We start from the raw sequence: 13,492 nt of genomic DNA, 5'->3' as shown, positions 1-13,492 counted from the left end.
TGTCAGAGCTCACCTGCATCGTTAGAAATGGGTGAAATATAATACATGTACAAGCCACGTAGACAGAATCATCTTGAATGTATTTATAGGAAGTGATTAAAACAACCCACCTGCATACTATAGGGATGGAGGAAATAGGTGAAAGTCACTATTGATGAGTCAATTTACGTGAAGGCAGCTGTTTGGAAAAGTAATTTGTGTTTGAGAGCTTTGAGCTTTTTTAATGTGATGATTTTTGAATCCGCCTCTAGTTTGGAAATTGAGCTGTTAATTTGGAAGAAGCCAAGTGGATTAGTTCTTTTGAGTATCACTTTGTGATTGTCTCTGAATTGAGTATTCGTAATCCTTCACTGTATATATCAAATCCTGTCAGTAACATGAACACCTTTTCATTTCAATCACAGCATTTCATCCTGCTGTGGTGATAGATTTCCCCTCCCGAGAAGCCACTGCCTCGCCATCCCTTCATGAAACCAATATCTCTGTGCTGTCACCCAAGCCACATTCAGTCACATTGTGTGGTTGCTAATGGGTGAAATGAGCTGCTTTCCTGCCACTGTCTGTGTGAAATTAATTTATTCATTGCAAGCACACTGCGGGTCTCAGGTGGATTGATTTGACTGATGTGCTGCCACAAACAACTCCGCCACCCCCAAAGAAATTTGATTTGGAATGCAGAATCGTTACTTTTTGTGGTTGTGTTGTGTTCTGGTCAACCATGAAGCAATCTGTCACAGTGGAAATTTAATCCTTCCTATTCTGTCCTCAAACAATAATGCTTTTACAATAGTGAATGAGTCACCTTGGCATTCACCACACAAAACGTTTAATCGATTGATCAAATTTCACCCTCGGTGAAGACTCTGATTGCATCAGAACGTGGCTTCTTAACTTCTCATACATGTTGGTGGATGAACTGAGTTTCAGCATTATAGATGTTAGCACTTATAATTACAGTACACATTTATGATAAATACTCTAAGGGCATAACATTTGAGCTCAACTGAGTTGATAAAAACCCACCTTTTCAAGATTTTTTACAGTGAATTTGGAGAAATGCCAAAATCTCCATCAGAACATGGTGTAGTTTTTCAACAGTGTGTAACTTTCACTGTGCAATGTTTGTATCCGCATTCACAGTTTGAATTCGTCATGACTGTGTATAGAAAGCAGCTTGACTTGAGTTTGTACAGAATCTTTCTTTTAAACTCAAAAGTCTGCAATTGTGCCATGCTGGATCACATGTGTTATGCCAACATATCAGTCCTGAATATAAATTTTTAGTCTGAATGCAAGATCAATCAGTCTGACTTTGCAAAGAATAATGTTTACCTGATGTAAGATTTCTGCATGTTTAGAAACATCAATGGGGTTTTGCTTATTTGCTTCAAAGAGATGTCTTTTTATCTTTTCTAGACCCTTGACATCATGTTACCATTGTGATACAGTAATTTCACTGTCCCTGTCGCTATGGCCGCGACACAGAGTCCAGTTGTCAAGCAAATCGACAAGCAGTTCCTGGTTTGTGGCATCTGCCTAGAGCGGTACCACACCCCCAAGGTCTTACCCTGCCTCCACACCTTCTGCCAGAAGTGCCTGCAGAACTACGTGCCCGCCGAGTCCTTGACCCTCTCCTGTCCGATCTGCCGGCAGCAGTCCATCCTTCCCATCGAGGGCGTGACCGGCCTGCAGAACAACTTCTTCATCACCAACCTGATGGAGGTGTTGGAAGGGCCGGACAGCAGCAGCGGGGACGAGGGGGCCAGTGGGGGAGACCAGCCCTACCACGTTGTGCCTTCTTGTTCCAGTCACGAGGGGGAGCCCTTGGATTATTACTGCGATGACTGTGAGACTGCAGTGTGTGGAGAGTGTACTATGTCAGAGCACGTAGACCATCCTACGGTACTCCTTAGTGACATCATCGATGAACATAAAGAGGTGCTGAGGAATATACTAGACAAGGCAAAACACCAGGTAAAAAAGTTCTGAAATGTTTGCAGACCTGCCAATTTCTAGTGGCAGCCAAATGAACTTTGTAGAAGCTTTGAAGGGGTAAATATTCTATTTTGGAAATCAGATTTGCACACAGGATCCTTCAAAATCTCGTAGTTACGACTTTAAATCATGAGATTTGGAGTTTAGAGAATTTGCCCGGTTCTTTCACCATAAAAGTCCAAATAGTAATTCAGTGGTTGAACATATACATGTATGAAACTGGTTAAACGAAAACTTAATTCTTAGTCACACCATTTCAGAAAGTTTATTCCAATGAAAAATTCTGTCATTTTCAACAAGCTGTAATTTGGTTCAGTCCTTGCTGCGGTTTAATATTTCATGACAACAAAATACCATCAATTTCTGGATTGTTTATTTATGACTCAATCATTTCGGGTTTTTCCTGTGAAATTGGTACATGAAATGCATGCTTTGGACACACCCAAATTTAAATTGTTTTCTTTCTTGATATGTAAACAATGTGTGTCCAGATTCCACGCCTGCAGGATGCCATTGAGCAAGTAACAGTCATCAATGGGAGTCTAGAAGAAAAGAAGACAAAGGCCGAGACAGAGATCCTTACCTCGTTCGACACCCTGGAGCGAAGCATCCGCAACAGAAAAGAGACGCTGATTAAGGAGCTAAAATCTACCCATGAATCCAAGCAGGAGGTACTTCACAAGCAGCAGGAGGTCCTAGAGCAAGAGTTGCTCAGTATTGAGCATAACTGCGACTTCACTGAGCAGGCGCTCAGGAGCGGGAATGAGATGCAGATCCTGCTGGTCCGCAAGCAGATGGGCCAGCGGCTGCGCGAGCTGACGGAACAATGCACCCAGCTCCAGCCGCAGGAAAATGACTTCATCAGCTTCATTGGCTGCATGGGGGATATGGAGAAGACCTTGTCAAACCTGGGCATGGTACGCAGCAACAGTGCCGTTGCTCATGAGACGGTGGCAGTCGGGGAGGGGTTGAAGCGGGCCTTCTGTGGGGAGCAGATGGTGGTTACCATCACCACCAAGAACTACAGAGGAGAGCTAGTGACAACCGGAGAAGCTGAGGTAACAGCTGAGCTGCATTCTGGAGATGGAGAGGTTCATGATGCACGTGTCATCGATAACAAAAATGGTACTTACGATGTTCTGTATATGATCCCAAGAGAAGGATCCCATCAACTGAGCATTAAGCTGTTTGGACGAAATATAAGAGGGAGTCCCTTTAAGTTACGTGTAATGCGCGAGAGCAGTTCTTCCAGTCCCAAGTCACCAACCAGCAAGATCCCGCGGAGTAATGTCAAACAGCGTGCTATGAGGAGACCACAGAGTGCCGCCGGATCACTCAGAGTCTACCGTAAAACCAACCCCATTGAGGATGATCTGGTGCTGATCATTGGCCAACGAGGGCGCAACAAGGGGGAGTTTACCAACCCTCAGGGCGTGGCCAGCACCGCTGCCAATGGTGGGCGGATTGTGGTTGCCGATAGCAATAACCAGTGCGTGCAGGTCTTCACCAATGGCGGAGACTGCAAGCACAAGTTTGGCATTCGTGGGCGGAGTAATGGACAGATGCAGCGACCCACGGGTGTTGCCGTTACAGTCATCGGTAATTATGTTGTTGCCGACTATGACAACAAATGGATCAACATCTTTGGACCTGATGGCAAATTCATCAACAAGATCGGAACGGGAAAGCTGATTGGTCCAAAGGGGGTCTGTGTGGATAGTAACAACAACATCATCGTTGTGGACAACAAATCCAGCTCCATCCTAATCTTCACGTCCAATGGCAAGCTCCTCAACAAGTTCGGCTCACGGGGTGCCGAGGACCAACAGCTCTGTGGGCCGCACTTTGTCGCCGTCAACAACAACAACCAGATTGTTGTCTCAGACTTCCACAACCACTGCATCAAGGTGAGTCCATTTCAATCTGGAACAGTTCATCTGCAAGAAAATGAGGGAGTAACTTCCAGTGCAGACCATTCCTGATGCATTGGATGTTCCTTTAAGGTGCATTTCGAAATAATAAGAATATGTCATGGGAAGAAAGCTGAGTTGTAATCATAATTAATTAATTTGATTAATGAAACCAGGCTTTCCTTCCAAGTGCCCTGGACACTCTAGTTCATTATCCAGCAGAAACATACAAAGGGGAGACAGTGAGAAAAAATGACAGTTTCAGAGATTGAAAGAAAGGGTATAACTCAGACAGTCAAGTAGGAACTGATAACCCAATCACCAGGCTAGCATTGGTGGGATATGAACCCAGGGTCTAGAGGTGGCAGGTGGGGAAAGAACCACTACGACAACCTGGCTCCAGGTGGATCATTCAAAATGTTTTGATATTTGAAATGTGCCTGAAAAAAATATGTTACATGTAAATATATATGAGCTGAATTAACTAGTCAGGTTAGAGCTCATCAAGTAGCCCGATTCCTATTTTCTCCCCTTTTAGCCCAGCTCCTACCAGCCCTTTGACTGATGGTACCTTTGCACATTTCATTTCCTTTACCCCCAGGTGTTTGAGCAAGACGGTCAGCTGGTGAGCATGTTTGGGTCCAGGGGTGAGGGTAATGGGCAGTTCAATGCTCCTACAGGGGTTGCAGTGGATCTCATTGGTAACATCATCGTAGCTGACTGGGGCAACAGCAGAATCCAGGTAATATGTGTCTCTGTCAAAGAAACGCACCTTGTAATATTTTTTCTTGAAGTATACTGAGAACCTCCGTACTGTGAGTAACGCAAACAAACCCGGTTTTGATATGCGCGTCATGCACAAATATCCCCTCACCTGAGAACAACAAAAAAGGCTAAGCTCATGACTGCTTGGTTTCCACCTCCATCATTATTTGAAGTAAGAACAATGTAGAAACAGGTAACAGTCTACCCTTTCCCCTGGTATGTGCACACTTCGGGAGTTTTTGTTTCACACAGATGGGGATCCCAATCAGTGATCCAACACTGGTTCACTGATACAGAACCCACTAATGGATGGGTTATTTAAATCTGAAATCCATAATTCACAGTATGGTGTTAAATTAGAAGGATTTACAGTTTCCAAAAACATTAAGAAATGCTATTCATAATTATTGTTGCCAGATATCAAGGCACCTTCTTTTGCAGACCTCCTTCACTGTCAATGAAGCAGACTTTTAATTAGTGTTTGTGCATATTCAAATGGCAAAAAAGCATCTTGATTATACTGTTCCTGAAGGCTACCATCTAGGAATCCTAAAGCTCTTTGTGCTTCTCTTCAGGAAACCAATGCAAAACTCTCCCAAGAAACATTTTTTTAAAATTCTACACCAGGCTTTACTGTCAGCTGGAAAGGGCTAACAGGGCAAATGTTGGTTACAAGTCCTTTTCTCAAGGGAGTATTCCACAAGACAAGCATGTTCCAAGGTTTTTAAAATCCCCGGCTATTAGTATTGTCACCTTTTCACAACCTCTTTGTCTTTTTTCCTTCTGTGATTCCTCTTTTCCTACCCATATCCCAAGGTCTTTGATCACACCGGCTCTTTCCTCTCCTACGTCAACACCACTGGTGATCCACTCTACGGTCCCCAAGACCTAGCCGTGACCAGTGACGGCTACGTAGCGGTAGCCGACTCCGGTAACCACTGCGTTAAGGTATACAAGTACTTGCAGTAGAAGGTGCGCGAGTGTCCCTATGTTCCATGCAGAGGGCTGCTGGATATGCTGTGTTGTGGGAGCCCCATTAGAAGTGGGACATGGCAGACGTAGACACAAAGAGCTGGTTATGATACCCTGGTCGGCCCCACATTGAGGAAACAATTTCTTTAGTTAGATAATTTGGGACCGAGCTGCGGAGACAAGAATATGTCCCCACAACAAATGTGTCCCTCAAGAAACTGTCGTTCACTTTGTGTGTACCGGTAGTCCCCATAACTACAGGGCGAGTACAAGTAATTATGCTCCTTTGTAATGCACTCCCAACTGATGCAAGTTGGTTGCTTTGCCCTTTCTGGCTAAGTTGTGCTGTTCACCCTCAGATCCTGCACCCAGAATACTCCAAGCAATGGAGAAAAACTGTAAGATGTTGAATTCAACTGCAGGAAAAGTATGGCGTGTACGTAGCACTGAAAGGATTCGCATGCATTCTACCTGCAAAGAGAGTAATGATGGATGTGATATTTCTAATGGAAAGAAATATGGCATTGAAAAGACAACAACCACTCTCTGTAATTCACTGAGAGTAAGACTTTTCTAGTAATCAGTTGAAATTGACAAATTAGTTAATTTTTGGACTATAAAAAGGGGTTTTGAGGGATGACTGCATTTACGCAGTGAGTGTTTTGCTGCTTTTAAAATAATCACAGTGTTGTGATTAATGCTTTGTGATCTAAAAATATATCTAACAAGTGCACTCTGGTGCTTATTGACTTTGTTACTAAAATTTACTACAAAATTGGCTGCAGATTGGAAGTATGCGCATTGTTTGCCAGAAAGGTGTAAAGTTCAAGTTTTTCACTGATGAGGCCAAAAGCTAGAATGTTTATGAACTTTGCAGAAAATGAGTGCAAGTAGGACTAACATAGCCAGCTCATTGTGAACTTGTGAAGAAAAATGTAGCAAAATCAAAGGTTTAGATTGCTGTTGTTTTGACAGCATAATGCATCATTGTATATTTACACTGTATGCAGATGATATGCAAATGACATGTTACAATTTATGAAAACTTCATGAATTTAATCCAATAGAGAAATCAACATACATACCAAAAATATAAAAAGAACCAAAATAGTTCACACATTTGGGATGGGACTTTCCTTTTTATGCACCCTTTTTATTTTAGACAGATTCTGTGTCAAGCTTTGCTTGCATATAATTTTTGTACAACATGTAAATTTCCTTTCAGAACTTCGTACAGTTCTTTGCTTGCTGGAGTTATTTTGTACTTTTTTGGTTCAAAAATTTCAGTCTTGTATATTTATTTGTAATATAAAAAGGTGTAATATATATATCTATATTTCTTTTGGCTGTGACCGGGATGTAAATACATTTGTGTGTGTACAGTTATGGTGACATAGTTGTTTATGCCCTTTATTTTTTATTTATTTGTTTTCTTTGTTATTTTGAAAGTATTTTTCCAGTTGCAATTCCTCATGTATCTCATTCATACAATTTCCTGCAGTCCAGTTTGTGTTTTTGATTTGGTAACAGAGTACTGAACATATTTCCAAAAGCTAATGCAACTTGCCAGTCTTTTTGAGGAGAGTTTATTGTTGCATGCATTGTGTTACCTTGGGATAAAGGGCAGATCCAGACCTAATTACTGGGGGGGGGGCATTTTTTTCTCAAGGGAGCTTAAAAATTGGTGAATTTTTTATTTGTAATCCATTATGGGCCTTAGGGATGAGGCTAAATTTAGAAGCTTTTTTACACATATTTGGAAGGAAAGAAAATGAAATAGTCTCAAATATTGTCTTTCACTATTTCAGTGGTGGCATGACTCCTTGAACCCTCCCCCCCCATCTGCCCCAGCTTGAAAACCATTTTCAAGAGGAGCTAACTGCATGCTTATCATATCTTCTGCATCAAAACCATATTTTCAAGTTCACCCAATAGTATATTGACAAGGAGAATGCAGTGTGAATACATACATCGGTTTCAGGGCAAATACTAGTATTAAAAAAAAGCATGATGACATCCACGACCCAAAGCCAAATTAGCATCATTAACTTGATTGGCATAGTTTGCGAAATTGTACTTGAGTGGTGTCATTCGTGTCCCAGTTTGCCAGGGGGAGATTTAGCTGTATTCTAATGAACTTTTAAGTCAACAAACGAATGTAACTTGATTATGCTCCAGACAGTGTATTTCAAGGTTTTCCTTGCCCCGGCTATTCCAGAGTATAATTTTCATGGGTTGTTTGTCAAAGTGTACAGTTGTCAGGCAAATGACTGGGGTCAGAAAAGAGTCATTGCACAATTCCCTCATCATATAGTCTTCTCATCTTTGCATGGATCCTGGCTAAAACGAATGTTACTGCTGGAATGCATTTGACACTGCACGTGCATGTTAATGGGTGCGTTCGCGCGGTTGCTCCTTTTAACACGAGTAGGATGCGTGCGCATTACATTCGGGTACAGGAGTATACTCCCCCTCTAGCGAGAGTATACTCTCGTTGACCCTCCGATTGTACTTCAGCCGTTCGAGCGCTCTGGAGTATACTCGTGTTAAAGCGAGTAGCTCGCTCGAACGCACCCTTAAGTTTCACCTGCTCCCTTTAATTTGCAGTTGTGTTGGTGATTTTCTCATTCCAAATTGTGGACATAGTCAAGACAACATTCAAGACAAACATTTGTAAAGATGTATTTTGTGAGTAATCATGCCGTTGTGCCAAATATGCTAAAATATTCAAACATTCTGGTTGTAAAAAGTTTCTAAAAAAATGTACAATGGTGTAAAATAAAATGAAGATTTATTTGAAATGGTTTTATTCCCTACCAGAGAAGAATAATGCTTGAACACTGCCGTGCCTCCCTTCTTTCATTTGTGACAAAGAGTGCTGTATGGCATCACAGATATTGTACACCTTGGCAACCAGCTTGGAAGGTAAATAAGGCCAAGTCTAAATCTGCTGCTTTGGACTGTGGCTTAAGTGTTTGATGTTGAAACATTACAGCGAGTAGCCATAGCCATAAACCAAAATCAATGTGCCATGCAAAGCCTAACCATTACTAACACTTGTGCCGCACTAACTATACTGGTTCCTGATTGCATTTTGTGCAGGGGCTTAGAAGCCAGAAACAGACTGTATGCAGTTCCTTGAAGTTTTTGTTCCCTCTGTCCTGAACACAGTTCTGAGCTGTTACAATGTCTCTTTGATGGCATATATATTCAAACGGGCAAAAGGCTCACACAATGGTACTCGGATACGGAGAACAACAGACATTTAGATTGTAGTCCACGTTTAAAATGGCAAAGTAAATATTGAACTCACTGCTACGGATTATTCGCACTTGTTAATTTCAGCAATTAGAACTTTAAAGGTTGGGAACCAAATATTAGTAGTTTAACCTTTCGAAGTGCTTTAACTTAAAAGTGGCTGGCTACTTGCTCCAAGGTTGGTTACCCAAATATCCACAATATCTGTGTCTGACATGACAAACTTCAACCCAGTTGGATTCATTTTAGTTTCATGAGCTCAAAATGTTTAAAATAAAAACAGAAGTAGAGCCATCAATTTTTTTTTCAAATAAACTCTCAAGACCTGTCTTGATACTGGGTTGTAGGTTGAATACACACTCTCTCACATGCGGGCTTTCATTAACCAAAGAAACTGAATTCAATGTGAAAAACATTCAAAGCAAGCTCTCTGCATGTAACAGTGCTGATAATGGGCACCGGAACCAACTAGATTGAACAGGTTGACACTGGCCGGCGCTGGATCTAAGTGGACCCTGGTGCTGTCCTGTTTGACCTTTGCATCTGTATGTTGCCATAATGACAAAAACTATTCGGAAATTATCAGCCCCTCCCTCCCCCCTTTCCAAGTTTTATGTGCAGCTCTTACGACCCCCAAAACTAAGAAACAAATTAATACTTAATTTTAATTACTTTTTTTAACCTTTACCCGACTTATATTAATAAACACTGTATACTCAGTGCTTGTGCGAGAGCTTCCGAACAAATTCACAAGCTTACTTAAAGGGCAAAAACCCGTAATTAAAATTAACATTTCCCCGACGCAAAGTACATTTTGAAATTAATACTTTATAATAAAGTGCCTTGCTAACTGCTAACAACTCTTTTTGAAATAAAGCATTTTTTTTTTCAATTAACAAAAATTTCCTCTGCCTCTTGTTAACTCATGTATTAAACGATGAAAACTAGCAGGGGGTGCTTCCTTGCGTTAAAAAGAGGTTTACAGCCAGACTACAAAAGTAACACCGCTTTAAAATCAGGCTGTGTCGTTTTCCTTTTTTCTTTTTTTTTTGAGGGAATGTTTTTCAGGATAGGAACACATACTAAAGCTTCAACCTATTCTCAGAAGAGTTTTGTTTCTGTGGCAATGTGCAGTGTTTGATATGATTGGTCAAACAAGCAGTACCTGGGTGACGGGCTTAGCCAGCGTGTGAAGGTACCTGTATACTGCAAGCTACCTGTCCAACCTATGCAAACTGAAGCTGAGATTATAAAGGGGGTTTCCCAAATCTAAGCTTCATCTGCATACATGGCTTTGTCTGATTTTCTCACCCTTTGGTCTTTGGAGTTTACAGCTCAATAACATCGAGATTTTGCAGAGGAGGTTTGAAATGTATGGTCTCGACCCAAAGATGGAAGTATATTAATTTAGATGCTGTATGTGTTACAATTTGAATTGATATGTGGGGATGAAGCCTTTTGACAGAGACGAAGCTGAAGATTTGAGAACTTGTGTCAGTTCCAGTGAGAAGAGACACAAGATGGCAGATGAAATGGGTGGATAGTAGATCGATTCATTAAGTCCCACCCCGTTGAACATATGGGCATCAACATGTTCCTCCCAAATACCGCACCACGAGCTCCTGAAGTACATGTCAGGTGTAAGTGCACCTTAATTGGACTTTTAGTATAGCAGTTTGATTTAGCAATCACGGCTGTAATCGTATGGGTTAATTGGATCCATTTACCGGGAAATGGAGTCGTTGGGGCGATTCATATAAAGAGTGACCTGTAAAATTGGAATATATGAGGGCACTGAGGGTTGTCAGAAATGAAATCTAAGTTTAAGGAGAAAATTACAGTTTTCAGTTATACATTGGGCAGAGAAGACTGTGACATTTTTAGGCTCTATATGGAATTACTCAGGGTCATAACCCATCCCACAAACAAACCTTGCAGCATTACACCTTGGACAAATAGTCCTCTCACCATCGCTCCACCCGTTCGTTGGTGTTTCAAGTAATAATCATTAATGTCCTTAAATAAATCCCAACATGTTAATGTACAGTTGTAGCGAAGGATTGTTACTTGTTAGGAACTAATAGCCTTTGACCGTCCTTTCTTTGTTTAAACAGCCATCTTTGCTCTGTGTTCAACCTTATGATGATTTAATACAATGTTTAAGTAAGGTAAGGTTGGGAAAACGCCCTAGTATTTGTGTGCACAATTATGTGTAATAGAAACAAAAATACCAAAATGAAGAACAAGCATCAAAGTAACTATAAAACATTAAAAAAATCCTAACGCGAAATCAGGAATTAAGATATTTAGTAAATTATGCAGAGTCAATAAAATTAGTGCGATACTTGTAACATTAAAGGTCAGATTTCACTCACAGTTAAGATCGGGTTGATGTTGAACTTGAAAAACTTCCACATTTATTCTAAGCAATACCACCCACAAGTATGATTGTAACCCGTTCTACTATAACTCCTAATAACAGATTTCGTATTTATTTAAGCTGTTAACTTTCAAATGTTATATTGAAAAACGAAGTAAATGTGACTGGAAGTCAATCAACGGTTTGTTTGATATGTTAGCCCCTCCTACCTTTTGGGCGAAGTTATCAACCCTATTGTGTAAATATACATGCTTGCTACGATCATACAAGGACCACTGGCTTTATAAACATGTCCTTGTATGTGGTACGTATCCATGAGTTTAATTGTGTGAGCCCAGATGTCGTATGTCATGAAGTGGCTCAGCCAAAGCAATTGGGCCACTTCCTCAGCAAAACTATCTGGTCAGTCGAAAGAACAAGGCTTATTAAGTGGTTCTTCTCTGCTTAGCACATAGTATGTTAAGCAACACTTCTTTTTAGCTGCTACACGGTGATAATATTGAGTTACGCACTGTACTGTGTAGCTTTCATCTAATAAAAAGTAGTGTTTATAAATCTTCACGGAGTAGATTACCGATCTTGATTGGACAATTCGAGATTAACCTGCGATATGCACGTGACCACGCCCAGTAACCGGTCAGCGTAATGGATCGGGAGGGTTTTTTACAGGTGTGCACACCGTACATGCACGTATCCACGTGATCCCGCCACGCGAAGCCATTATAAATCCCATTACATGTGTAAAATACATATATAGCGAGATATGGGACGGAGAGACCCCCCTTGTGTTGGTCATTATTTCACTGGAATCTGAGGAACTCTTTTCAGACATCTTGGGGGATGTGTTTGGGTAGCAATAGTCTAGAGTGTGTATAGCGATTGGACATGTTGGGGGGTACCCCTCGGTCTCATTTCTTGCTGGATATAGTAAATCAGTGCACTTTGGATTCTGTCACGCATGCAAGTCACTTTATGTGCAATAACTGGAGGGCAGTTGCAGTTTCCGCTGGGGTTATTTCTTACAGAAAGTATTGGTACTGTTCAAGAATTGCATGTTGTGTGGATGAAAATCAGTACTTGTTTGGTTCATATTGTAACGTAGGGCTTCAAAGTTATTAACAACTTTTACTTCTAAATGGCAAGCAAGTTTCGTCGTTTAAATGCTTGAAGTATTGTAGCATCTTATTCAACTGGAATAGTGGTGTAAGCCGTTAAGTATTGAAGTTCCAATGGTATTACATTGCATGGCGTTGAACAAACGCACATTTCTATGCATTACTAAATGGATTGTACCTTAAAATGTGTCGTAAAAAGGTGAAGTTGAGAAGATTATCAGAAATAAATTTCTGTATTTATGTGATGAGTTGCCGAAGAATGTCTGAGCTAAATGAAATGAAATCTACAAAATAAATGTGCTCTACCTTCTACTGTTGTCTGTTTCTTTTTAACTGTAATTTTGCTCTGCCTTGAATCATTATTAATTATAATGTGCATGCCATGTAATGTCTCATCATCGCTTCCGCTTGTCCGCAATATTTGAGACATTAAAAAAATCTCCAGCCTGACCCCCCTCCACTGGAAAAATTCCTTGATCCGCCTGCTCCCATTGAACCTTTTTACAGCGAATCTTGTCATTCGTAATTATTGCATTTTCACAAAAGTTGTGGGAGCAATGGACACACAAGGCATAACAGCTCAGGCTTGCTTCTTGTTCTCTACCGTCTACTATTCAATGAGCACGTGTCGTGCCTGTGAGCTCCATCCAATGAGTGCTCGACAAAAGTACCAAAATGCGTCACGCAAATTTCACTGGACGAGCTAATCGAATGCGCCACCTCGCGTGCAGTCGGGGTGGGTAACGGACGAGCTCGCAGCCCATGAGCTGAGGGCGGGATGGTGGGGACGAGTGCAGAAATCGAGTGATTTTTTTCCCCGTATTCAAAGACAGCAAAGTGCGCCGATGATACGTCATTGGAGCCCTGGGAACAATGAAGTAACATTTCGCGCGGGACCATTTCGAATTCGTTTGCGTCGTTTTTCTGGCTGTGTGGTCCACTGACGGCACGTTTAACTTTTCATCGTTTTAGCTGTTTGTTTATCCGTTTTAAATTGTAATTTCTTAAGTTAGCAATGCTGAACTGAAGCTGGAAACCGCAGGGACTATGCTGAGTGTCAGAGTGAAGGTAGTTAGCTAGGCGAATGTTTCGTTGGT

The 13,492-nt window shown here is 41.2% G+C and overlaps 1 protein-coding gene across 8 annotated transcripts in view; it reads left to right on the top strand.

Annotated features, from left to right (window-relative positions):
* The window catches only part of LOC110973190 (tripartite motif-containing protein 2-like), a 32,341-nt gene extending 19,636 nt beyond the window's left edge, over positions 1-12,705 (top strand). For 7 of the 8 annotated variants that reach the window (XM_022223812.2, XM_022223810.2, XM_022223815.2 and 4 more), the window contains 5 exons: positions 1,417-1,974; positions 2,487-3,902; positions 4,507-4,647; positions 5,487-5,618; positions 8,463-12,705. In XM_022223812.2, coding sequence (XP_022079504.2) covers positions 1,471-1,974; positions 2,487-3,902; positions 4,507-4,647; positions 5,487-5,618; positions 8,463-8,621 — 2,352 coding nt within the window. In that variant the 5' untranslated portion in view covers positions 1,417-1,470 and the 3' untranslated portion in view covers positions 8,622-12,705. Of the gene's footprint in view, positions 1-1,416; positions 1,975-2,486; positions 3,903-4,506; positions 4,648-5,486; positions 7,430-8,462 lie in introns of those variants that run through there. The other variant, XM_087132481.1, reaches the window with a different exon arrangement.
* The last annotated feature ends 787 nt before the right edge of the window (positions 12,706-13,492 follow it).

Source organism: Acanthaster planci, linkage group LG02, assembly GCF_054643075.1.
Source record: "Acanthaster planci isolate LZ-2023a linkage group LG02, COTS_SCS, whole genome shotgun sequence".
In the NCBI taxonomy this organism is placed as follows: domain Eukaryota; kingdom Metazoa; phylum Echinodermata; class Asteroidea; order Valvatida; family Acanthasteridae; genus Acanthaster; species Acanthaster planci.
The sequence above is the reverse complement of the archived record's forward strand: the minus strand, read 5'-3'. Positions and strand labels throughout refer to the sequence as shown.